Raw genomic sequence first — 23075 nt, 5'->3', positions numbered from 1 at the left:
CTGAAGATGCTCGCCGCCGCTCTGCTGCTCGTCTTCCTCGGCGTCGTCCCGCCACCAGTCGCATGCCACGGCATCAGTCGCCGATCGTTCGTCGCAATTGAGGCGACTATGGCGAACGACTTCGGCAATCCGGCTGCTCAAGCAAGCTACCAAGCTTTCGGAGTCATCACTCAAACGGGGTACGCATCGGCGGACTCGGGCGCTCCGAGTGCCAAGAGGTCGAAGACGGTTAAGCGCATATGTGAAGGCGTTCTCCTGTCGCCGCAAGTTGTACTAACAGGATCCGAGTGCCTACCTTCTGACGCAACGCCGACGATGCATTTCGAGTTTCTGGGAGATAGCATTGAGATAAAACATGCGAATTTCAAGAAAGCGCGTAGACATTATCTCATTCAACTTTACAGGAAGCCAAAAAAAGAACCAAGTGTTTATCCTTTTTTGTCTTGGTTCACGGGCAGCGAGTCGGTTAAGTCTAAGTACGGGCTAAGGGAAGAAACAATTAAAGGGCGAGAGGTCTACCTATCGACTTGGCTCGCTCACAAATCGGCCCGTTACGATACGAAAATGCCGAGCATAAACACTGCCCTTCAAGATTGCAAATTCGATGAGAAGGACAAACTGATCGCTCTCAAGTGCAAACAACTGGACGTATGCAAAGGAAAGACGGTGCTAAGCGGCTCGGCCTTCTTCACGTTCACGAAAACGGCGGGGAAAAAAATTGTCAGCATTGCTGGACTCGTGTCGCTGAGGAGCTCGGGCGCGTTCTGCAAGGCTACGAACAAGCCGGGCGACCCACCGTACCGTGCGGCGACACCGAAAAAGCCCGATTGCAGCAAAGCTTACGTCTGCGGTGCACGATTTATCGAAGAGGACGTGCGCGAAATTCTGAAGGAAGCCCGACTCTTGGATCCAGCCGGTATGAAATTTCACGACGACTACCTTCCGAGCGGAACGAGGAGTACGTTCTTTGTTTCTTCCTATAACGTCGCGTTCTATGATCTCTTTTGACAGTTGGGTCGTTCAATATTCAAGGACTGGAGAAGTTCTTCCACGTGTTCCGGGATGAGCAAGCAGAAACACTTCGAAATATTATTGAGAGAGCCGAGATACTCGCTTTGCAGGAGGTCGGAACGACGCTCACCGATAAAAATAGCAAAGAGTACACATTCTTTCGCGACAACATTCTCAAGTTCTTGCCCGGTCGGAAACTCCACGCGATCGACAACTTTGCTTTCGTGTACGATTCGAATAAATTTTCAATTGTCTCCTGCAAAACGGTCCTGTTTAAAGCGGCCGTGAATTGTTCTTTTCAGGTAGGTAAAGAGAAACAAGCGAAAAACATGAAGTATTTTTTCTATGATTGTTTTGGTTTTCTTGCAGAATGAGGCTGTAACGACGTTTAAAAAGACATTCACCATATATAACGTTCATCTGACCAACGGTTACGCCTCCACTAGATACAGAGAGCTGGGGCGTATTCAATCAAGCATCGCCAACATGAAATCGAGCAACAGAATCGTCATGATTGCTGGCGATTTTAACATTGGTGCAGGTAAGAAGTCACATTCGCAAACATCGAAACCCAATGTGATCGACGACACAAACACGACAATGGAAATCTTGTACGTAGCGCAATTAGTCGACTTTCGTAGACCGATCTAGTTACTCTTTGCATAGGAAAGACATGCAGTTTCCTGATCCCGGACCGACGACGTATCGCGATACGCTCAACGAAAACAGCGACGACGCAAACCCAGAATCGCATTTCGATCGATTCGCAGTCAGCAAAAACGTTCGTCTAATGTACACCTATTATCCGGAGCACTCAGACGACGCGAACAAGACGATGGGTACAATCAACAACGCACCCCCCGGTGAAGAAACTCCGAAGGGTGCAGACATTCACCAATCGCCAAGAATTTCGACTAAGAATTCGACGTGTCCTCCGCAGGCTCACCAATACGCAATCGTCGATCAAATCGATCGTATGACTTATTACAATCGCGAAATGTTGGCTTGTTTTCCGGCTAATAAAAGAAAATACATGCCAAGGTTTCGAAGTCGAGACCTAAGTGACCATCTACCGGTGACGTTCACCCACTCGAACACCAAATACAAAGTCGCCACGTGGAATATGCGATTTTTTGATCCGACTATCGATCCAACAGCCGACCAGTCCGCCTTCAAAAGAAGAAAAGAGATCGTGTTCGCGAAAGAATTCGAGACGATTCTCGATAAATTTGACATCGTCGCCGTGCAAGAATTGAGCCCAACGAAAAGACCCGACAGGTTCGACGACTCGACATCGATGCCCGGCGTTGTACAGACAAATAATATCGTGATTAATAAAATGTGGTACTGGTCGAAGACGCGGGAGCTTGGATTCGCTGTAAAGAGCCATATTTCTGTGAGCGATTGCAAGGAAATCGACATGACAGGCACTGTCAGCAAACAAGCTCGTCCCGCTTTCATGTGCAGCTTCGTAAGAGTCTTGCGACATAGCGCGTGACGAAAAGATGCATTTCCTTCTTAGAAAAAAAATTCGGTGGTCGCGCTCACTCTCATAAACGTCCACGTAAGAAACGAAGACAGCGGCGCCAGCGTTACTACAGGGGAGAAATACCGCGCAGAAGCTGAGAAAAACGTCCCGCAAGAAAAGAGGACGAATGCCTTTCTTCTCGGCGACTTTAACCGCGTCTTCACTGATCCCAAGCACAAGTAAGAGAATTAATTATATACTTGAAATCGGCGACGACTGTTTTCCAACTCTTCTTATAAGGTGTGAAATGGCTGGACTGTCAGGTGCGACTTTTACAAAATACGATAAGTTCAAGAGACTGGACTACGTGTGGCCGGTGACCCAAAAGAACAAGCCGGGGGTTGAGAATTGCCACGTATACAATCCAGAAATTCTTCACATAGAACCCCTTAGAATGACTTCGCCGTTTGTCTTTCCTGACTTTCGTCAACGTATTAAAGTCGGTTCTGATCATGTCACAAAGAAGTATCGAATGAAAGCGTTTGCCGCGTGGAATAGTGTGTCGGATCACTATCCCGTATACATGAAGTTCTTCGTGCCTCAGTAGAGGCGTAGACTCGAGTTGGGACTTCTGCGTATGACTAGTTCAAGAATTGTCTCGTTTTTTGACGTTTGGTGTAATGGTTATAGTATCAATGTGTTTTGATGTCAGAAGAAATAGTCAATGAAGTAGTCGGCGTCGTGTCTTCTAACTTAGCTACAAGCCAATGGAAATCCTAGCGAGCTATCATCGCTGAAAGAGACGATGAGGTCTAAACCGCAGGGAAGGGTGCTACTATATATAGCCTCTAAACCGTCCTACCTACTTCTAAAATGAAAATGCAGTGTAATGCATGTGCAGAGACACACAAACCTTGGTTGGTCTTCCCGTCGCATACGTGAGGCCTGGAGGAAAAGCGGAGGTGAAAGGAATGAGGAGAAGCTCGGGTGCGTGCGGCGAGGGATCGCTTAGTGGCGAGAGGATGCAGCTGACTTGACGCGCCTTGCTCAAGGGGCCCCCGCATCTGTGCGAGAAATTCTGTTGAGGCGTAGAAAAACGACATGCATAAATCACCACGTTTCAGTGCCTCGGCTTGAGTTTCAAGAGTCTTCTTGTTACTCTTCTGGAGCAGCTCAGACAGTGGCAAGAAAAGCAGGACGTGCGCTAAGTGCTGAGCGAGTGACGTCATACTTTAAAAACAGCAAATTAACTAAAACTGCTACTGTAGAAAGTGGGGGGGCATAAATTGGAAATCTTATAAAAATGACTGAAGCATTGTCACGTGATGTCAATTCAATATGATGATGTCACGATATCAACGTTCACACGTGTCATGAACTTGAGCGTAAGTAAAGTGAATTCTCTTCCTTTCTTGTCCTTCAGCGAAGCCGGACGGCTTCTATAGACACTGAATAATTCCTAATGTGCCTATTTTTGCACGTAGCCACCAGCGAAAAAACCAAAAATCAGTGAATTCGACGAAGACGAGAACGTAAGACGAACGTCGCGTCATATCGCGTCGGTTACGTGACGACAAGTTCGCACAGATGACAGAAGCACGCGAAATAGACGAGGGACTCTACTCGCGTCAATTGTAAGGCTCCAAACGACGCGTTTTCGATTCGAAAAGAACAAGGAAAACGTGCGCAATTGTGCGCACGGATTCTACGCAGGTACGTATTGGGACACGACGCGATGAGACGAATGGGCGCGTCGAACGTCCTCATATCGGGAATGCGCGGACTGGGCGTTGAAATAGGTAAAAGAAACGGTCAACGAAAAAATCCAATTAATTAATTAATTAATTAATTAATTAGCGAAGAACGTCATCTTATCCGGTGTGAAATCGGTGACAATTCACGATACGGGAAACGTGGCCATCGCGGATTTGTCGTCGCAGGTTCTCCACACACGTTTCCTTGGCAACATAAAAACTAATACTCCCCCAATAGTTTTTTCTGAAGAAAGACGACATTGGAAAGAATCGCGCTGCGGTTTCTCTTCCGCGTCTCGCCGAGTTGAACACCTACGTTCCTCTGACGTCACACACGGAAACTCTCACCGAAGACTTTGTTGCGAAGTTTCAGGTGGTCGTCTTGACGACGTCGTCGCTGGAGGAACAGTGTCGTCTCGGCGATTTCGCTCATCGAAATGGAATTCATTTGATCGTCGCCGAAAGTTTTGGACTATTCGGGTTCAATGATAATAATTGAATATTATTATTGGATATATGAGTATTTATTTTTAGGCACATATTCTGCGATTTTGGCGAGAAGTTTGTCGTTTCGGATCCGACGGGCGAACAGCCCATAGTCAGTCTTGTGACTCACGTGACGCAGGATAAAGTGGGCGTAGTGACGTGTCCCGACGATTCGCGGCACGGATTTTCGACGGGGGACTTCGTCACATTCTCAGAAGTTCAAGTAAGGAGAGAGAGAGAGACACAGAATACGTATATGTCCTATTTATCTCTTTTTAGGGAATGACGGAATTGAATGACTGTACTCCTATGGAAGTCAAGCCTCTTGGCCCGTACAGTTTCAGCATTGGCGACACGTCGTCGTTTTCTTCTTACCAAAAGGGCGGCGTTGCCGTTCAAGTCAAACAGCCACTCACCGTCAATTTCGTATTATGAATGAACGAATTTTAGATATATGTTTCCCTATCTCTATCTCTTCTCTTAGAAATCTTTGAAGGATTCGCTTGACGAGCCCGAGTACGTGATATCGGATTTTGCTAAGATGGATCGAATGTCTCAACTTCACGTTGCATTCCAGGTTAGTATTTTAATTGATGAAATATTCTTCTTCTTTGACTGTTTTTCTTGCCAAGGCTTTGCATCATTTTCAAGCTACATCTGGCGCTCTACCGAAACCAAGAAACAAGGTACACCTTCTAATTGAAGTTTTTAAAAGCCTGCCTAAATCAATAATTTTATTAGGAAGACTATGCGAGTTTTCTTGCCACGGTCAAGGAATTCAATTCATCTTCGAAAGCAAAGGTATAACTTCACAATTTTCGCGTTTTGGTTGCTAAGGCAATCCTTTTAGGTTGAAACTCTGGACGAAAAACTTCTAGAGACTCTCTCTTTCAACGCCACGGGCGACCTGCCTCCCATTCACGCCGTGATCGGAGGAATAGCAGCCCAAGAAGTCCTCAAGGCAAAATCACCCTCTCTCACTCTCAATAATAAAATGATGAATAAGAGATCTTAGGCTTGCAGCGGAAAATTCAATCCGATCTTTCAGCATTTCTATTTCGACGCCTTGGAGTGCTACCCGGAAGAGCAAGTCGAGATCGAGGAAAAGAGTTTCCAACCGGTAGCCAAAGAGAGAAACGGTTCTTCTAAGAAAAACAAACACATACATCTAGACGGGAACTCGTTACGACGGGCAGGTGGCAGTGTTCGGCGAAGACTTCCAGAAGAAGTTATCCCAACAGAAGATCTTTGTGGTCAGACCAAAGACCAAGAAAAAAATAATATCAAACTCATTTCCCTATGTTTCCTCCCTCCTAGGTTGGCTCAGGAGCGATTGGCTGCGAACTCTTGAAAAATTTCGCTATGATGGGCGTTGCCAGTGGCGACGGCGGCGAAATCGTCGTCACCGACATGGATCAGATCGAAAAGTCGAATTTGAATCGACAGTTTCTCTTTCGACCGTGGGACGTGCAGAAGACGAAATCGTCGACCGCCGCGAAAGCGGTCAAGGAGATGAATCCCGATATTCGCATTACGGCGCACGAAAATCGAGTTGGCGCGGAAACGGAAAGTTAGTATGAACGTCAATGAATAAATAGTTGTTATTTCGCTTATCTTTTATGTAGATATATACACTGACGATTTCTTTGAGAATCTCGACTGCGTTGCCAATGCTCTCGACAACGTGGAAGCTCGTAAGATCGCTTAAGGGGAGTGGGAACGGTGTGAATAGGGAAGCGTTTTGAATGTAGGCACGTACATGGATAGACGATGCGTCTACTATAAAAAGCCTTTGCTCGAGTCGGGAACGCTGGGAACAAAGGCGAACGTTCAGGTACGTAAAGAGATAAGAGCACGCTCCTTAGCTTAGATCAACTCCTCTAATCGCAAATGAGATATCAGAATAGGCCATATCGTTAGTCCAAGGATCCATAGCTTTTGGCTGAGGCAGCATAGGTCACAGAGACTCTAGTATGGGCAGGCGCTAGTTGCTCGTATAAGGAAAGACTACTAGGATCCCTTTGCTTGACTTCAGCATAGGCTTTAGGGGTCCTACGTCACTCCATATGATAGGCCGTTACCTTTAGGTCGTTCTCCCCAATTTGACCGAATCCTACTCGTCGTCGCAAGATCCTCCTGAAAAAGCGATCCCCATTTGCACGCTGAAGAACTTCCCCAACGCCATCGAGCACACAATTCAAGTAACGTTTCAAAAAGAAAACCCCCTCAAAAATCTCGCTTTACCGTCGCTCACCAGTGGGCGAGAGACGCCTTCGAAGGCTACTTCTCCCAGCCGTCGAAGAACGCCAATCAATACCTAAACGATCCCAAGTTCGTTGAAACGACTCTGAAGCAGCAAGGATCACACCCAGTACATAATGATGATCACATTCTCCCCCCTATCCTTTGTCTATCTCTATAAAGGCCGAGCTGATTGGGAGCGTCAAGAGCGCGCTCGTCGACTCGCGTCCGAAGACGTTTCAGGATTGTGTCGCGTGGGCGCGACTCGAATTCCAGGTCCAATTCAGCAACGTCATACGCCAGTTGCTCTTCAATTTCCCAGCGGATCAGGTATGGAGAACTAATAATAATAAAAATTATTATGATAACGTTGTTTTTCAATTTAGGTGACGTCAACTGGACAACCGTTTTGGTCCGGTCCGAAGAAGTGTCCAAAGCCGATAGACTTCGATATTGATGATGTCAGTATATGTTACGCAAAGTCTTGATATATATATATTCTGGATTTGTTCGTAGGAGCTGCACATTGGCTTCGTCGTCGCCGGTGCGAATTTGAAAGCGGAAATGTACGGCATCGCGGGCACGCGCGACGAGGCCGAGATTCGGCGTCTAGTGGCCCAAGTCAAAGTGCCAGAATTCAAGGCACGGGAGGGCGTGAGAATCGCAACGACGGACGCAGAGGCAGAAGACATGGGCATGGATGGAGGTAGAAGAGGGGACCCCCCTTCTTCTTCTTTGGTAATATATGTTGTGGGTATCTAGACATGAATCCTGCTGACGTCGCTCGTCTTCTGCCGGCTCGCGAATCGTTCGGAGCGTTTCGAATGACGGAAATCGATTTCGAGAAGGCGAGTACCTTTTTGAGTTGCTTGGCAACGACGAGTTCTCTTTCTCCTCCCCCCAGGACGACGATACGAATTTTCACATCGACTTCATCATGGCCACGTCGAATTTGAGAGCGACGAATTATGGCATCCAGACAGCTGATCGTCATAAGGTGAGATTGACGGTGGCTTTCAATCAGTTCCTACGTCGTTTCTCTTCTTCCAGACCAAAGGAATTGCTGGAAAGATCATACCTGCTATAGCGACTACGACGTCCTTGGTTGTCGGTCTCGTCTGCGTGGAGTTATATAAGGTTAGGACTGGGGAGATGGGTTTATTTTATTTATACCTTCGTCTCCTTAGCTCGTGAACGGAAATCGAAAATTGGAATCGTACAAGAACGGTTTCATCAATTTGGCTCTGCCCTTCTTCGGTTTCTCCGAGCCGATTCAGGCTGCAAAGCAGAAGGTCGGTCGCCGAGCCGAAATTGATTAATTAAGACTCGAACACAACGCTACGTCTTTTAGTATTACGAAAACGAATTTTCGCTGTGGGATCGATTTGAAATCGACGGAATGAAGGAGGACGGAAAGGAAATGACTTTGGGGGAGTTGATGGACATCTTCAAGGTAGGACACGCGGGGGGAGAGAGAGGGAGGGGAAGACGTCACAATAAAGGCCTTACGTGTAGAATAAGCACAAGTTGGATGTCACCATGATCTCTCAAGGGGTCGTGATGATTTTTTCATTCTTCATGCAGACTGCAAAGAGAAAGGATCGCTTAGGAATGGCGTAAGAAACAAGATTACGTAGTATTCAATGTAACCCCGTGACGCTAGCACTAATATTCTATAAGAGGGGATCGGGGACTGTATTTATCGTACTTGGACCTTTTTTTTTCGATGATAGCGTTTCAAAAGCGGTTGAAACCGTCTCTAAGAAGAGTCTGCCGTCTTACGTCAAGAATCTCGTTCTTGAGATCTGTTGCAATGACGTCGACGGCGAGGACGTCGACGTTCCTTACATCAAGTACAAGTTTCGTCACTGAGCGTTTGGTGGCGCTGAACTTTTGACGTGTTTTGTCTCTATACTAGTACTAAGTGTGCGTGGTTGTTGTTGTTGGTGTTGTTGTTTTTTTCTTTTCACGTGGTTGACAATCTTTCAAAATTTCTAATCACAGTTAAAGTTTCAGTGCGGCGCAGGCCCGTCGGAAGCTTTTGCTTTCAGAGGTGGGACCGCAGTCAATATCTTTACTTTTAGGACACTTTAATGTTGCGCATCATTTCCTTTTTAGTCATGCTGCGCATCGTTTTTCATTGTCTAAGTTTGAATCAAGAGATACGTAGGTCACGGAACTGAGGCCCTTCGGCAGCTCCCTGCTAGCGTTCGAGTCAGTCCCCCAACTACGCCTCTTTCTAAAAACTAATTCTGAAAATTTTTTGCGATCTTCAACTCGCTGCGCGCGAGCGACGCTTGCGGCGCAAGGGACGCCACTCGCGCATAAGAAGTACTTTGTAATGTTGGCGGGAACGCCCACTTTCGAGGGGTAAGTGTCTCCCGTTCGTTGCGCGCGAGCGGCGCTTGCGGTTCAGGCGCAAGGAACGCCACTCGCGCATAAAAAGTACTCTGTAGCGTTGGCGGGAACGCCCACTTTTGAGGGGCAAGTGTCTCCCGTTCGTTGCGCGCGAGCGACGCTTGCGGTTCAGGCGCAAGGAACGCCACTCTCGCATAAAAAGTACTTTGTAATGAAGCAAAGCAAGACAACGGGCAAAGCAAGGCGAAACAGTTTTTGAGTTATCTCGCCTCAAAACTGTTTGCCCGTTATTTGCTTCAAAACTATAAATTTGCTTGTTATTTTGCTTCAAAACTGTTTGCCCGTTATTTTGCTTCAAAACTGTTAGCCCGTTATTTTGCTTCAAAACTGTAAATTTGCCCGTTATCTCGCCTCAAAACTGTTTTACCCGTTATCTTGCTTTACCCGTTATCTTTCGTTTAACGGGCAAAACAGTTTTGAAGCAAAATAACAAGAAATTTACAGTTTTGAAGCAAAATAACGGGCAAAACAGTTTCGAAGCAAAATAACAAGCAAATTTACAGTTTTGAAGCAAAATAACGGGCAAAACAGTTTCGAAGCAAAATAACAAGCAAATTTACAGTTTTGAAGCAAAATAACGGGCAAAACAGTTTCGAAGCAAAATAACAAGCAAATTTACAGTTTTGAAGCAAAATAACGGGCAAAACAGTTTCGAAGCAAAATAACAAGCAAATTACAGTTTTGAAGCAAAATAACGGGCAAAACAGTTTCGAAGCAAAATAACAAGCAAATTTACAGTTTTGAAGCAAAATAACGGGCAAAACAGTTTCGAAGCAAAATAACAAGCAAATTTACAGTTTTGAAGCAAAATAACGGGCAAAACAGTTTCGAAGCAAAATAACAAGCAAATTTACAGTTTTGAAGCAAAATAACGGGCAAAACAGTTTCGAAGCAAAATAACAAGCAAATTTACAGTTTTGAAGCAAAATAACGGGCAAAACAGTTTCGAAGCAAAATAACAAGCAAATTTACAGTTTTGAAGCAAAATAACGGGCAAAACAGTTTCGAAGCAAAATAACAAGCAAATTTACAGTTTTGAAGCAAAATAACGGGCAAAACAGTTTCGAAGCAAAATAACAAGCAAATTACAGTTTTGAAGCAAAATAACGGGCAAAACAGTTTCGAAGCAAAATAACAAGCAAATTTACAGTTTTGAAGCAAAATAACGGGCAAAACAGTTTCGAAGCAAAATAACAAGCAAATTACAGTTTTGAAGCAAAATAACGGGCAAAACAGTTTCGAAGCAAAATAACAAGCAAATTTACAGTTTTGAAGCAAAATAACGGGCAAAACAGTTTCGAAGCAAAATAACAAGCAAATTTACAGTTTTGAAGCAAAATAACGGGCAAAACAGTTTCGAAGCAAAATAACAAGCAAATTTACAGTTTTGAAGCAAAATAACGGGCAAAACAGTTTCGAAGCAAAATAACAAGCAAATTTACAGTTTTGAAGCAAAATAACGGGCAAAACAGTTTCGAAGCAAAATAACAAGCAAATTACAGTTTTGAAGCAAAATAACGGGCAAAACAGTTTCGAAGCAAAATAACAAGCAAATTTACAGTTTTGAAGCAAAATAACGGGCAAAACAGTTTCGAAGCAAAATAACAAGCAAATTTACAGTTTTGAAGCAAAATAACGGGCAAAACAGTTTCGAAGCAAAATAACAAGCAAATTACAGTTTTGAAGCAAAATAACGGGCAAAACAGTTTCGAAGCAAAATAACAAGCAAATTTACAGTTTTGAAGCAAAATAACGGGCAAAACAGTTTCGAAGCAAAATAACAAGCAAATTTACAGTTTTGAAGCAAAATAACGGGCAAAACAGTTTCGAAGCAAAATAACAAGCAAATTTACAGTTTTGAAGCAAAATAACGAGCAAAACAGTTTTGAGATAACTCAAAACTGTTTCGCCCGTTATCTTTCTTTGCCCGTTATCTTGCTTTGCCCGTTATCTCGCCTCAAAACTGTTTCGCCCGTTATCTCGCCTCAAAACTGTTTTGCCGTTATCTTGCTTTGCCCGTTATCTTGCTTTGCCCCATTACAAAGTACTTTTTATGCGAGAGTGGCGTTCCTTGCGCCTGAACCGCAAGCGTCGCTCGCGCGCAACGAACGGGAGACACTTGCCCCTCAAAAGTGGGCGTTCCCGCCAACGCTACAGAGTACTTCTTATGCGCGAGTGGCGTTCCTTGCGCTTGAATCGCAAGCGCCGCTCGCGCGCAACGAATGGAAACTAAAGTTATTGTTAACAATACAAATGCGGTATCTTTAGTCAAGGTATTCAACTACGAATCTTTCGAGGGGTGTCTCCCTTTCGTTGCGCGCGAGCGGCGCTTGGCATCGTTTTTCTAAGTTTGAATCAAGAGCTACGTAAGTCACGGTAATTTGAATCAAAAATTACTTTAACTCTGAACTGAGGCCCCCATGCATTCGGCAGCTCCCCAGCCTTAGTGTCCCAGTCAGTCCCCCAACTACGTCTCTTACCGGTGCTCAGTAGTTGAGAGACGATGCTATCTCGAGATTGATACTGCTGCGAGAAAGGCAAGCGGAGCGAGGCTTCTATAAGAAGAAATATAGTAAGTTGAGAGTTCTGATACATCTAATAAGTACTTTCTTGCTCTGATCAGAGCGCTTAGAATCAAGACTGAAAATTGAACGGCCCCATCAACTCCATTTCAGGCTGACTAAAAAGCGGTACCTGTGAATCTGATTCAACAAAATTTGATTGCGCCTGGAGCATGAGGTCTCCCCCTCCTTTACACGCTTTTACTGTTCTTTTTGCTGATCGACATTGGTACAGTGTTCCGCACTGTTAGACTGTTCGTTTGCGAGCAATGCTCTGCAGTGCACGCAAACTTTATGAACTGGGGCCCCCTTTCTACTCTTATACGTCAGAGACGCGTCGTTTGGCCATTAAAACGTCGAAAAACGCGCGTTTTGAACGTAAAACAATTGAAAAAGAACAAAAAACATCGACACTTGACACAAACCCCACGGAAGACGGTGCTATGGAGGTTTATCCCGGTGACAGAGGTGCCCAGGAGCTGGGAGAGAGATGCGAGAACTAGGAAGGCGTGCAATGTTACACCCTTGTCAAGTGAGGAATGAGGCGACCACCGGGTCATCGATGCACTCAAACCTTGGGGAGAGCTTCTATCCTAGCCACGAGCTCTGCTCTGCTCCATCTGATAAGTACTTGTAAACGCTGGGTATTTATACTCATACGCGACTAGGGACGAACGACTGCAGCTATTCACGATCAAAAAGTGACAAGAAGTGCCTCGTTTGAACAGAAACCTCTGCCAATCGGCCGCAAATGCATTTCTGCTGACAAAAACTAACGAAATTTGGTCGCAAATCAAATCAAAACCGAAGAAACGACAAGGAATGTGTGCCTACGTACGCAAGTCACGCCCTGTCACGCTACATTGAGCAACGCATGACGTCAATCGTCGCGTTGCCACGAAATGCCCTAATACGAGAAGTAGACGCGATGAATCGATCGCAAAACGCATTGTGAGTCCATTCTAAAGACATTCGTTCGCTATTTGGACGCGAAAAGCGAACGAAAACGCAGTAACGGCAAAACGCCGTGTCAGCAAAATCAAGGTGCTACGTTCCATCAGGCAGCTACAACGCAAACGTGCGCTACACTGAGAGACCCGCTAGAACTTTGACTTCTTTGACTTCTCGACTTAATAATATTAACGGTACACACAAATCTCCCGCGATTAAAACGTTCACTCACAGCACAGTAGAAATTCTACGCGGAAACGTTACTTACTACCGTCTTCAGACCGCGACGCGTCCTCCACTCCCTCATCCATGTCCTCCACCTGTTTGTCGTCCTTCTTTTTATGCAAATATATCAACAGGTACGCGGCTCTCGACTACGCAGAGTAAAAGCGGCTCTCGCGTACGAGCGACGTGCATTATTTCAACTGTTTTACCCGCACGGTTGCTTCGACGTTTTCCACCCTGGTAACACTGCTGTCGTCGAAGTGATACCAATCGCCCGTCGTCTTATTCTTACAATAGGCCGTGTCTAACAATACAGTCAACAGCAGAACACCTTGCACAGTATAGTTTAACTTACAGTGACCGCCTCCTAAGCCACCGTAATGGTTCTACGAAAGAAGCTGCGTTAGAACTAGAGCTTTCTTTTCCACGCGCTTCTTACCGATACAGCGCAAAGGTCATAGAGCATCGGCTTGCCGTCTGTGGGCCCTTGCACGAACTCCCTCATATCCAAGTTTCTATCGCACTCAACTTTAAGGAAGGCCTCCACTCTCTATATCCCTCTCCACTAACTCTATCGGAAATTCGACGTAGGTGTCGAGCTTGTCTCGCCAGTAGCGACTGTACGAGAAGCGTTTTAAGTGGACTACGAGGACTTCGGGAAGTTTCCATAGCGTCATTGTTTTGTCCGCCTGTCTGTGTTCCTTACACTTTGAGCAATACCTACACAGGAAGAGAAAAAATGCGTCCAGAGAGAGACCTATTCAAATCACTTTCCCTCTACCAAGGATCTTCTTCGCTCAGAGTTTCCTTTTCCGTGAACAATTTGATGCAATCGTGAAGGGTGGGAACTGCAGTCGCTGCAGGCTTCGCCGACCAACTCTCATCCTCCAGTATATTCTAAACAGAGAACGTGTGAAACATATAAACCTTTGCAAAGCGACTACGTTGGCTGCATCTTCGTCGTAGCTCTTCTTGCCTTCCGACGTCCAATCCAAAGCAACATAGGTCGTCTCTTGGAAATAAATTGATTAAAGTGGAGTCCAGTCAGCACTTCCGGTCCTACTTTTGAATCTGATCGGATTTTCTTTGTCAATTTCGCCGATATCAGACGATCCATAGGAATTCACGTACGTCATACGGAACAGAAACGTTTCTTCTTCTCGCTTCTGATGATCCTCCGGTTCCTCACTCGTAGCTATATCAAGCAGCCTCTTCTGCGTACCGTACCCAAAAAGAAAGTGAATACTACCGCGATTTTTTTTCCCCCAGTGTATCAGACTCACTTTGTTTCTATTATCAGGAACAACATCAGGAGTTTTATGAACATTCTCAAGAGGGTCGACTTCCATTGATTCGCTTTCGTCTACGTCTTTTTCGTCGTCGTTTGTTTTCTCGTTTTCTACTGTTCCGTCATCCTGCATCTGTTCCTCTGCTGCTTCGGCGTTCTGCCCATTTGCCAGTGCCTCATTCCGCCCAGTTGCATTCGTTTCAGGGTTAGAACCTTTGAGAAACGCGATGAGAATGAAAGCATTCGACTCCAGTCTATACAGTTTCAGTACCTTTCTCGTTTTCGTTTTCATCGATGCTAATCTTCTCCTCTTCTCCCTGCACGATGCCGTCCTCTTTCGCCGTTTCTGACACTCTAAGAAAGCGACAGAAAGCATCACCGTTCGAGGAGGAACGATATTATCTCTTTGGTTTCTTTTTCTCACTTCATGTGCCCAACAATTCGCTCGTAGAGAAGCCGATACGTCGTATCGCGTCGCGGAACGCCCAAAACCATAGGCAAGCCAAAGCAAGACGACGACCCGTAAGAACCCCAAGTTCTAACGCCGAGAGAAAAACAAACAGAAGAATTGAAATTCCATTAAAGAGAAAACAAGCGCGTTCACCTGTGATAGAAAACTACTAAAGCCGTCTTGTCGTCATCGACGTCGTGGACGGGAAGCTCGTATCTAGAAAACAAGTCAAAATAGAGAAATTTAGCTTCTCTATTAGACTCACGCGTGTACGTTGTCGCGATCCGTGTAGATTGAACTGATGCCATCGTTCTCATGAAATATCTTGTACATTTTTCCGGCATAGATATCGGTGATGACAAGCTAGCGAGAGAGAAAAAACAGCCTCTTGCTCTGATATAAAGTCTCGTGCCACCAAAGTACCAGTTTCGATGGAATTCCCGTCATCTTTTCCAATTCGTCCGAAATATCAGAAATGAACCCGTTTTTCCTCACGCTCACACGATACTAAAAAAAGACTCTCGCAATCAAAATAGAAAGTGTTGAGATTATCGCCTATGAACCTTTTTCGGCGGCACCGTCGGATCCTGCCGTACGAGCGTAAGAGCAATGCGCTTCGTTTTCTTAACGGGAAGTGGCAACGTCAAATACATGAACGGATCGAACGTAACAGAAACCTTCCCCCCGACAATTCGATAGAAATTTAAAATCCTAAATACACGGGGGCGATCTCACTTTGTCGCAGTCCGGACAGACGAGCGTCGATTTGTACTGCCCTTGGATGAAATCGACGACGATGGAGCGATTTCGCTTCTGGTGATTTTCCCACGCTTCGGCGGCGACTTCTTCGTCCGGACGACCGTCGCTGTCCTTCATTTCGACGTACGGTTTCTTGATGACACGATTCAGATCTTCGTGGAGACCGTCGAGAAGAAAGGCGAGTAGCTCTTGCGAGTCGTGCTGAAGTGAAGTAGGAAAGGATGACAGAGATATGGGACAGACGTAAGTGCGATTCTACCTGTTGATAGCCGAGAAATCTGGGAGCAAATTTACCAACTTCCGACTATACAAAGAACCATAAGAACGTCATCGGGGAATTTTTCTACTCTCTGTATAGCGGACACATTGACGGGTCTACTATCTATCCACTAAAGCGGCGAAGTGCTTAGAAAAAAAATAACAGGGGTCTCCAAATTCAACGCGTCGCCTCTTCTCGTCTCACCTTGAAGCGTCTTGGAGCAACGACAGCCCGCTCGGACCACATGTCGTGCATCAATTCTCCATAGGATTCGGCGAGGTGACCCCTCATTCCGAGCGGATTGTCCCGATTGATTTCTCCCTTGTACTCGTTTGCTACGAGACGAGACAAAATATTCATTAATTAACTTAAAAACGCGCTTTGCGATTCGTTTACTTAGGAAATATTCCGTCAATGTGGGAACGTTGCTCAGGCACTGAAGCGCCGAGTTCATGAAGCACGTGTTGCCGAGATTGGAGAGCCCAGTCAAACCCTTATCGACCTTGCTCTGATAGCTGCTGCTGCTATAGCTGCCGTAGTTGGACGAACTGTACGACGACGAGCTGAGCCTATGAATACAACGAATTTGCGCGTGCAAGAGATCTCGTTTCTGTTCTTTTTTACTCCGTTTGTTTAGGCCAAGTGCCGTCGTCGTTTTTCAGTTCGAAAACAAGGGCCTGAGACGTTTCGTGCGTCGAGTACTACAGTACTACTACTACTCTATCTTCTTCTAAGTTCTCTTACTTGGCCTGAATAGATGCCGTGATCCTGAAGCGTGTCCTCGTACTTGTCCAATCTTTCCGAGAAACTGCTCATGTAGCGGCTCCACACTCTCACTTCCTTGTCCGAGTCGACGTCCAGCGCTTTTCTCGCGTACTCGATCACATTTCCTACAAATGTAGAATATGAAAAAATATATCGATTGACTTTCCACCGTTTTCCTCTCACGGAGTTTCTCGGCTCGACTAAACGTCGCCTTCACTTCGTCCTTCTTGTCTCTTCCGTAGACGTTCAGTTTAACTTCGGTCAAATAGACTTCGACTTTGAGACTCTTGACGTAGAGACCCTGCTGGATGACCGTTCGCTCGACGGGACTCTGCCCGTCGACGACGCCGAACCACGAAACGAGATGCTTCCAGGCGATCTCGGAAAGAAGAACAAAGTCAAAGGTCTCTGTCAAATGCTGTTTCAGCGAGCCAGATTCTAGAAATTGAAAAAGATAATAGAGACAAGTCTTATGTGTTGAATGGACACTATAATCAAAGTCAGATATAAAGAAAATGCGATCTTAGATAAAGGAAGGAGTCCCCGAATTCCCTAATCTCTCTAGAGACCAAGGGATGCATGCTGGCCCTCATAAACGACTCCCTTACCTGTCAAAAGGTTCGAATTGTCGATGGGACCCGGCATCGCCGATTCGTTTCCTTTCGACGACTGATCCCACGCATCCCAGCCGACGTAGCGCTTCCACTGCTTGAACCAACGCGAATCGACGATATACCTGCGACCGACGTTGCCGTTCGAGACTTTCCTGCGGAGTTTTTCCGACTTACCACGTGTCGCCTTCGCGCATTTCGGCACGATTCACGGCGTTTCGAATCGTTTCGAATTGATCGTCGATATTAAACGATTTCGACGACGACGACGGGTCGTCGGGCGAGTCGCCGCTATTCGTTGCTTGGTTGTTGTCGTCCCCTTCCATTTTCCTTGTACGGGACGTTATGGCTGTACATACTGTATTGATCCTTACCAGGCAATAATCTGCACGAAAGCGTAATAAGACGAAATCGTGGAAAGGCGTTCGGTTCACGAGGCATTTGCCGCCATCTTGAATTTAGGCGCGAGAAGCGTGATTTCATTGCCAAAAATAAATTGCTACATTCAATAACGAATAATGCAGATTTTTGTAAGAAATATAATAAATAATAAAATGCACGCAATTTGAACGTGCATTCGCCTAAAGAAATTGCCCTCATAACCAGGTGTGCTGAAATTGAGACCCGTGATTTCAAAAGCCATATCTCTTATTTTTAGCCTGAACTGAGCATCTGATTTCTTCACACAAAATGCCGAGGTGACTTGGAGAAAGCTTGGAAAACCTCGCTGCTACAGCCGCACCTTCGAGTTCTCCGAGCAAGAACGAGGCCAATTAAATTTCGCTTTTCGTTTGAGTCTGCTCAATATATATATGCGTGCAGTTCTCTTCTTTAGACGTCGTCGTTTGGCTGCTACTAGCAAAGATGCACAGAGCAAGCAAAAGTTCGGCAGTCGTTCTTCTAGCAATTCAATTTGGTAATTGAGCTCTAATGAGAGGATGGTCACTGACGCGCATCTGGATCTAGTCAGTTCATGTGCATCCAGTAAAGAAACTCACGCCATAAACGGTCGAGGAAACGAAAGACTCAGAGACTGCCTCTCAATCACGTTTCTATACGCCCTCCCCCCCAGGTTTCAATTTACAAGAAACGTTGACGTGCATCAGCGAGTGTCTCGGAAAGACTCACTTCAGCCTGAGCGACGCTTTCAGCGCCTTTCATCGCTGCGATCAGGACGTCCAGTGCTATCTACACCTCTTCGGCGACCACGTAATCGCTTGCGCGCCCAAGTGTGGACTCAATGTCGACGACGACGTCGACAATCCTCTACCGGAACTATCCGAGGCAGGACCAGAAGGTATACATATTCAATAAAATGTTTAATTAATTAATTAATTAAATGAACGTTATATATAGATGATGGGCAATTTCTGGCACGTTCCTCCATTGGAGGTATACATACAGTAGCTATTTATCTCTCCCTCTAAAAATACCGTAGGTTTCAACTTACGAGAGACTCTCAATTGTATCAGCCACTGTGTCGGCGTAACCGAGTTCAGCATGGACGACGCCTTCGAGGCGTATCGTAAATGCGACAAGGACGTCCAGTGCTACGTCAATATGTATAGCACTAACGTCAAAAGCTGCGCTCCCAAGTGCGGATTGACGTCAGATCGCATCAATCCGCCTTTTTCGTTGGAGGCACCGCTGACCGTCGCGTTGCCAAATAAAACTAATGATGCTAATCCCAAAAAAGGTACAGTAAAATTTGAGTCGAAGAAGAATTACACTGCCTTACTAATTAAGCCATATTATAGGTATATTAAGAAAGTGGTACGATAGTGTGTGCCTGGCAACGTGTCTGAAAGTAACTAAGACTGCGCTCACAAAGGAATTGTTCAAATGCAACAAGAGATTCGAGTGCATGTTAAGACGCTACGGACAAGAATGGTTTTCTTGTTCTGAGCAGTGCGAGGTTAAGACACTCTAGAGAAAGGCGAACACGTGGGAAGCACAATCTCATAGACAATTTTCGAAACCGAGTGTGGGATTATTTGCTCTTTGATTGCTTAGCTAAGCAGGCGCAAATCAAAACAGAAACTAGAGACTCTCACGGCACTTAGAATTAGTCAATGAATTTTCGACGCAACACTCATGAAGGAAATTGAACATAAAGCCAGCTGGTTGCTCAAAACGGATGCTCCGTTTCAACGGGAAAACTCGGGAATGACGAAATCGTCGCCAGAGACGACGAAATAACGCAACTCTTTCGGTTTCGACGGATCGCACACCTCAAAACACGCCCCAGGATCTTTGCGCTCCATTCCATGCGTCTAAGAACCAAAAGCGTAAAGGCATGCCAACCGTACGCCCTATCTACCTTCAGGTAACGATCGAGAGCTGGGTAGACTTTGAATATGCTCAGGAGTATGGAGAAACGGGTCGTAAAGGGAAATTCGGCGACCAGGCCCGTCTCGACTTCGGGCAGGTCGTGACGATTCATTTCGTTCTCCTCCAACAGCTTCTCCAGCTCTTTGCTCGGCTTTTCGGGGAGAAAAATTCCGACGGCAAATCGAGACTGGGAATCATTTGAATCCTAATTTTAAGGAATTTATCTCAGACGCCACGTTAGAAGGTGCGCCAGCTAGGGTTGCTTTCAACACCTCTACAGTGAGTGGAATGATCGAGTGGGGGGGCCCTCCTAAAACAATTGTCCACAGCACATTCTTACTACTCCTAGAGGCTGATGCCTGCAGCTAGCACTCCCTTTGCATTTTGCAAACCTTATCGTAGTAGACTCCAAACAAGGGGCAGTTGTGCTTTCCGAACAGCTTCGAAGCTCTCATAAAGAGCTCGCTGCTTTCGCTGTACTTTCCTCTGCGATACCAATAGGCCAGATACTTCGTTCCCTTAGCGAAAAAACGAGTGTAAGTTTGCAGCCGGACATTGATCTGGACGTGATACCTCGTAGGGCTTCCCTTTTCTCCAGTTGACTGTAAAGAAAGCTCCGCTGTACATCAAGAGAAGAGAAAACACGAGAACAAAGACCGTAACGGCAACAAGCACGACCGTGAAGACTTCCATGACGTCGATGATGACGACAATCAAATTACGTGCGCATTCCTACACCGCCCACTGGCGCTCTGCAAAAGTGAACCGAAAGCTATGGAGGAGACTTGACTTGTCCAAGATAGATAGAGTGCTTTGAGAATTATGAAATTCACTGCATGCTTCACCGAGGTGCTGTGCTGCAAATCTTTATCACTTCTCTGTTCAGTCTCTAAGTGTTAGCAAGTATTCGTTGCTAGACACCCCGAGCCATGGAAAGTGCACGCCTTGTCTTCAGCTTCTTCTACCGTCTTTTGCGTCTCTTTCTCAATGCAGTGGATCCTTATCTAAGCCGTATAGGAATTAGGATCGTGGAAAAACCACCAGAGACCGTCGAAGAGCTTTTGAACAGGATTTCCGTCAAATGGGGAACCCTTCCAACTTTTACGTCAAATAGACTCTGGCAAGAACGCCTTCAGTCCCTTCTCTACCAACTAAAGCTTGCGCCTTCGCGAGGAGTAACGCCGTTTGAAGTATGGGTAGCCTATAAAGCCCTTCTAGCTCAAGTACGAGCTCTCTACTGCCTCGAGCTCATACCACGACAGTTTCCCGCGATTTCTATCCCGTCCGTCAGCAGACCCATCTTTGTTTTCGGCCTACCACGCTCTCGTTCGACCCTTCTCATTCGATTTCTCTCGCTTCACCCGAACGTCTTTTGTCTGCCCGACTCCCTCTCTCAACTAGGCGAAATCACGCCGGATGACGTCAAAAAAGCAACGTCAATTGACGATCTACGTCGTCGTGTGCAAATCGCGTTACGAGACGTCGATTTCAAAAAGGAATTCATTTCCGACTCAGGGAGCCCCATTGCAAAGGGCATTCACCCACTGGGACTATCTGATCCCGAAGAATGTCCCACCGAACTAAACAAATATCTCCTCTACTATCATCTGCCCTTCATTCGAGGACAAAATTTTATTGACGCCGTAACGAATTACGACGACTTGGTCGACCGAACGTACGCCTCGTACAAGCGCGACCTTCTCGTGATGCGCAGCATCAGCGACAGCCCAGAGGTGGCAAGTGACAAGAGGACTCGTTTCGTGCTCAAGGCGCCCTTTCATTCATCGTTTTCCGACGCTATACTGCATCATTTTCCCGACGCGTGCTTCGTGCGCGTGCATCGCGATCCGGCGACGTCGATTGCGTCTCTGGCCTCCCTCGTTCTGGCCGCGCAGACCGGGCGCAATCGGAACGACTCCTTCACGATTGGACGACAATGCTACGAGCTGATTGGGACTCGCATTCGTGCGATGGTAAGTCAGAAATCTGCCACGTGCACTGTTGACGTGAAGTTCAATGATATCGCTCGTGATCCTGTGGGCGTGTGCCGCACTATAGCGAATCAAGTCGGACTGGAGTATACGAATGAGATGCACGGAAATTTGAGTGCGTTTCTGAAGGAAGAAGAGGCGAGGCGATCTAAGGGAGGTAAGCGCAACGTGACTACGCTAAGCGACTTTGGTCTCGACGCGGCACAAATTCGTGACGACTACAGCGAGTACTGCCAAAGATTCGGCTTGTGACGTGGAACGAGGAAATCCTTAGTGCCATTGTTAGTAGTTTAGGACCTTTACGTTTCTGTCCGTGAAAATTTGCATATGAGTTAGTGTTGATCAAGTTAGTTGCACGGAACTCAACACGAATTTGGGGCAACAGTGACGTTGAATGCAGACTTTATTCGAATTCGAAAGAACGCGAGAGAAGGAAAGAACAGGTAAAACCATCGGAAAAAGCAAACAGATCAAGTGCTGTAATTACTACTGACAAAGAAGGCAAAGTCTGCAAAGATGCGCGGCATTCCTGCTACAGCCAGAAAGCGAAAAGCGCCACAATTGCTACAGCAACCGCAGCTATGCGCGGAACGCTCGCAGAGCCAGTGGGTTTAGCCGCTGTCGGGGCGTCCGTCGGGGCGTCCGTCGGGGCGTCCGTCGGGGCGTCCGTCGGAGCGTTTGTTGCAGGAAAGAGGTTGCAATCCAGAGATGTGGCTCTGAAGGCGAGGCATCCTGTGTCTCCGGCGTCGCATTTGCAGTACTGAAGCAAATTGGGTATCGGATTGGCCAAAAGGTCTTGAAACGACGTTTTGCAATTGGCAGAGCACATATTGTTCGGATTGCTAGCCGGAGCACAGTTAGTGTAATACGGACCAAGTAGAGGGTTGCACGTTAAAGTAATGTTGCAAATTCCAAGAATTTGCGCACAACTTATAGGTGTAGACGGGTTCATATTGAGACAATTTCGAAATACGAGTCCTCGTTCGATGTTGCAATAGCCGTACGTGTCATTGGCCGAGCATTTGCACGTTGAAAACGCGCTGCCTGTTGTTTGTTCGGCGATCAACGCATTCGCGGCAGCAGTGCATTCCGACGTGCACTGCTTGGTTGCGCCAGTGAGGACCGACTTGCAGTTTGTGTCGAACGCGGTCCAGAGTGGAGCACACGCGGCTTTGCCCTTGCAATCTGTAGTTAGCGCATCACAGTCGAGGCCACCGTGGTGATCAGCGCTGATGGGCGCGGAGAAGAAGGCGAAAGCTGCGACGACGACGACGACGACACAAATCTGCATCCTTCCTTCGTTGACAACACAATGCGAATGAGGTCTCCGAAAGGGATTGTTATCGAATTAGCATACAATTACCAATCAAATTCCTCTACGAAGTTCAAAACGGAGTGGTCCGCAAATGGATTTTCTGACGTATGGCGCACGGACGTGCCAAAGGGAAGTCTCTAGGTCAAAATTAAGAACTTGAAAACGCGATTGGAAGCGGCAGTTCGCGACC

At 46.3% G+C, this 23075-nt stretch overlaps 5 protein-coding genes and 1 long non-coding RNA gene across 7 annotated transcripts; 3 read left to right on the top strand and 3 right to left on the bottom strand.

The window, feature by feature from the left end:
- Positions 1-377: 377 nt before the first annotated feature.
- On the bottom strand, positions 378-3675 carry LOC136199172 (uncharacterized). The gene is made up of 3 exons (XR_010672998.1): positions 3597-3675; positions 3393-3543; positions 378-3347 (listed from the first exon to the last, which is right to left on the bottom strand). It is a non-coding gene; the product is annotated as an uncharacterized lncRNA (long non-coding RNA).
- A 164-nt stretch (positions 3676-3839) lies between these two features.
- Positions 3840-8975, top strand: LOC136199321 (ubiquitin-like modifier-activating enzyme 1). The gene is made up of 29 exons (XM_065989505.1): positions 3840-3864; positions 3964-4011; positions 4067-4113; positions 4193-4278; positions 4337-4419; positions 4472-4713; positions 4768-4942; positions 4999-5145; positions 5204-5296; positions 5352-5405; positions 5461-5520; positions 5570-5680; positions 5735-5839; positions 5892-5972; positions 6037-6289; positions 6345-6413; positions 6471-6553; positions 6807-6920; positions 6977-7090; positions 7144-7290; positions 7347-7421; positions 7477-7666; positions 7723-7808; positions 7865-7957; positions 8011-8097; positions 8148-8252; positions 8312-8413; positions 8476-8576; positions 8694-8975. The coding sequence occupies exons 1-29, from the start codon at positions 3853-3855 to the stop codon at positions 8830-8832; spliced, it is 3102 nt and encodes a 1033-aa protein (XP_065845577.1). The 5' UTR covers positions 3840-3852; the 3' UTR covers positions 8833-8975.
- Positions 8976-13036: 4061 nt separating this feature from the next.
- LOC136199322 (ubiquitin carboxyl-terminal hydrolase 15-like) lies at positions 13037-17587 on the bottom strand. 2 transcript variants are annotated; one of them, XM_065989506.1, is made up of 24 exons: positions 17426-17587; positions 17246-17373; positions 16821-17075; positions 16617-16762; positions 16497-16549; positions 16269-16441; positions 16077-16207; positions 15873-15917; positions 15590-15814; positions 15418-15531; positions 15278-15361; positions 15120-15217; positions 15008-15070; positions 14827-14941; positions 14675-14768; positions 14399-14616; positions 14179-14329; positions 14060-14127; positions 13897-14012; positions 13686-13835; positions 13555-13630; positions 13471-13501; positions 13325-13419; positions 13037-13264 (listed from the first exon to the last, which is right to left on the bottom strand). In XM_065989506.1, the coding sequence occupies exons 1-24, from the start codon at positions 17572-17574 to the stop codon at positions 13151-13153; spliced, it is 2892 nt and encodes a 963-aa protein (XP_065845578.1). In that variant the 5' UTR covers positions 17575-17587; the 3' UTR covers positions 13037-13150. The 2 variants fall into 2 exon arrangements, with proteins under 2 accessions (XP_065845578.1, XP_065845579.1); XM_065989507.1 differs by having other exon boundaries at positions 14675-14757; positions 14828-14941.
- A 424-nt stretch (positions 17588-18011) lies between these two features.
- LOC136199306 (uncharacterized) lies at positions 18012-19309 on the top strand. The gene is made up of 6 exons (XM_065989488.1): positions 18012-18164; positions 18215-18256; positions 18321-18545; positions 18605-18640; positions 18687-18944; positions 19006-19309. Exons 1-6 carry the CDS (start codon positions 18113-18115, stop codon positions 19176-19178), a joined length of 786 nt encoding a protein of 261 aa, XP_065845560.1. The 5' UTR covers positions 18012-18112; the 3' UTR covers positions 19179-19309.
- LOC136199307 (testis-expressed protein 264 homolog) lies at positions 19234-20307 on the bottom strand. The gene is made up of 4 exons (XM_065989489.1): positions 20153-20307; positions 19972-20097; positions 19569-19784; positions 19234-19521 (listed from the first exon to the last, which is right to left on the bottom strand). Exons 1-4 carry the CDS (start codon positions 20270-20272, stop codon positions 19396-19398), a joined length of 588 nt encoding a protein of 195 aa, XP_065845561.1. The 5' UTR covers positions 20273-20307; the 3' UTR covers positions 19234-19395.
- Positions 20308-20508: 201 nt separating this feature from the next.
- Positions 20509-22875, top strand: LOC136199279 (uncharacterized). The gene is made up of 2 exons (XM_065989450.1): positions 20509-21552; positions 21638-22875. The coding sequence occupies exons 1-2, from the start codon at positions 20509-20511 to the stop codon at positions 21683-21685; spliced, it is 1092 nt and encodes a 363-aa protein (XP_065845522.1). The 3' UTR covers positions 21686-22875.
- Positions 22876-23075: the final 200 nt, after the last annotated feature.

This window comes from Oscarella lobularis, chromosome 20, assembly GCF_947507565.1.
Source record: "Oscarella lobularis chromosome 20, ooOscLobu1.1, whole genome shotgun sequence".
Taxonomy (NCBI): domain Eukaryota; kingdom Metazoa; phylum Porifera; class Homoscleromorpha; order Homosclerophorida; family Oscarellidae; genus Oscarella; species Oscarella lobularis.
This window is presented reverse-complemented; position numbering and strand designations above follow the sequence as displayed.

Bases quoted from the DNA above. Each gene is read 5' to 3' on its own strand.
- LOC136199307 (XM_065989489.1), bottom strand. From the start codon at position 20,272: ATGGAAGTCTTCACGGTCGTGCTTGTTGCCGTTACGGTCTTTGTTCTC. The intron at 20,098-20,152 runs GTATCACGTCCA...TTTTTCGCTAAG, and splicing joins GAAAAGGGAAGCCCTACGAG to GGAACGAAGTATCTGGCCTA. The intron at 19,522-19,568 runs GTAGATAGGGCG...TTTGGTTCTTAG, and splicing joins CTCTCGATCGTTACCTGAAG to ACGCATGGAATGGAGCGCAA.
- LOC136199279 (XM_065989450.1), top strand. From the start codon at position 20,509: ATGGAAAGTGCACGCCTTGTCTTCAGCTTCTTCTACCGTCTTTTGCGT. The intron at 21,553-21,637 runs GTAAGTCAGAAA...GCCGCACTATAG, and splicing joins GGACTCGCATTCGTGCGATG to CGAATCAAGTCGGACTGGAG.
- LOC136199321 (XM_065989505.1), top strand. The intron at 5,297-5,351 runs GTTAGTATTTTA...TTTCTTGCCAAG, and splicing joins AACTTCACGTTGCATTCCAG to GCTTTGCATCATTTTCAAGC. The intron at 7,422-7,476 runs GTCAGTATATGT...ATTTGTTCGTAG, and splicing joins TAGACTTCGATATTGATGAT to GAGCTGCACATTGGCTTCGT.
- LOC136199306 (XM_065989488.1), top strand. From the start codon at position 18,113: ATGCACAGAGCAAGCAAAAGTTCGGCAGTCGTTCTTCTAGCAATTCAA. The intron at 18,641-18,686 runs GTATACATACAG...AAAATACCGTAG, and splicing joins GGCACGTTCCTCCATTGGAG to GTTTCAACTTACGAGAGACT. The intron at 18,945-19,005 runs GTACAGTAAAAT...GCCATATTATAG, and splicing joins TGATGCTAATCCCAAAAAAG to GTATATTAAGAAAGTGGTAC.
- LOC136199322 (XM_065989506.1), bottom strand. From the start codon at position 17,574: ATGGAAGGGGACGACAACAACCAAGCAACGAATAGCGGCGACTCGCCC. The intron at 16,550-16,616 runs GTAAGAGAACTT...GAAACGTCTCAG, and splicing joins ACGGCATCTATTCAGGCCAA to GCCCTTGTTTTCGAACTGAA. The intron at 15,918-16,076 runs GTGAGACGAGAA...TTCTTTGTATAG, and splicing joins TTGCTCCAAGACGCTTCAAG to TCGGAAGTTGGTAAATTTGC.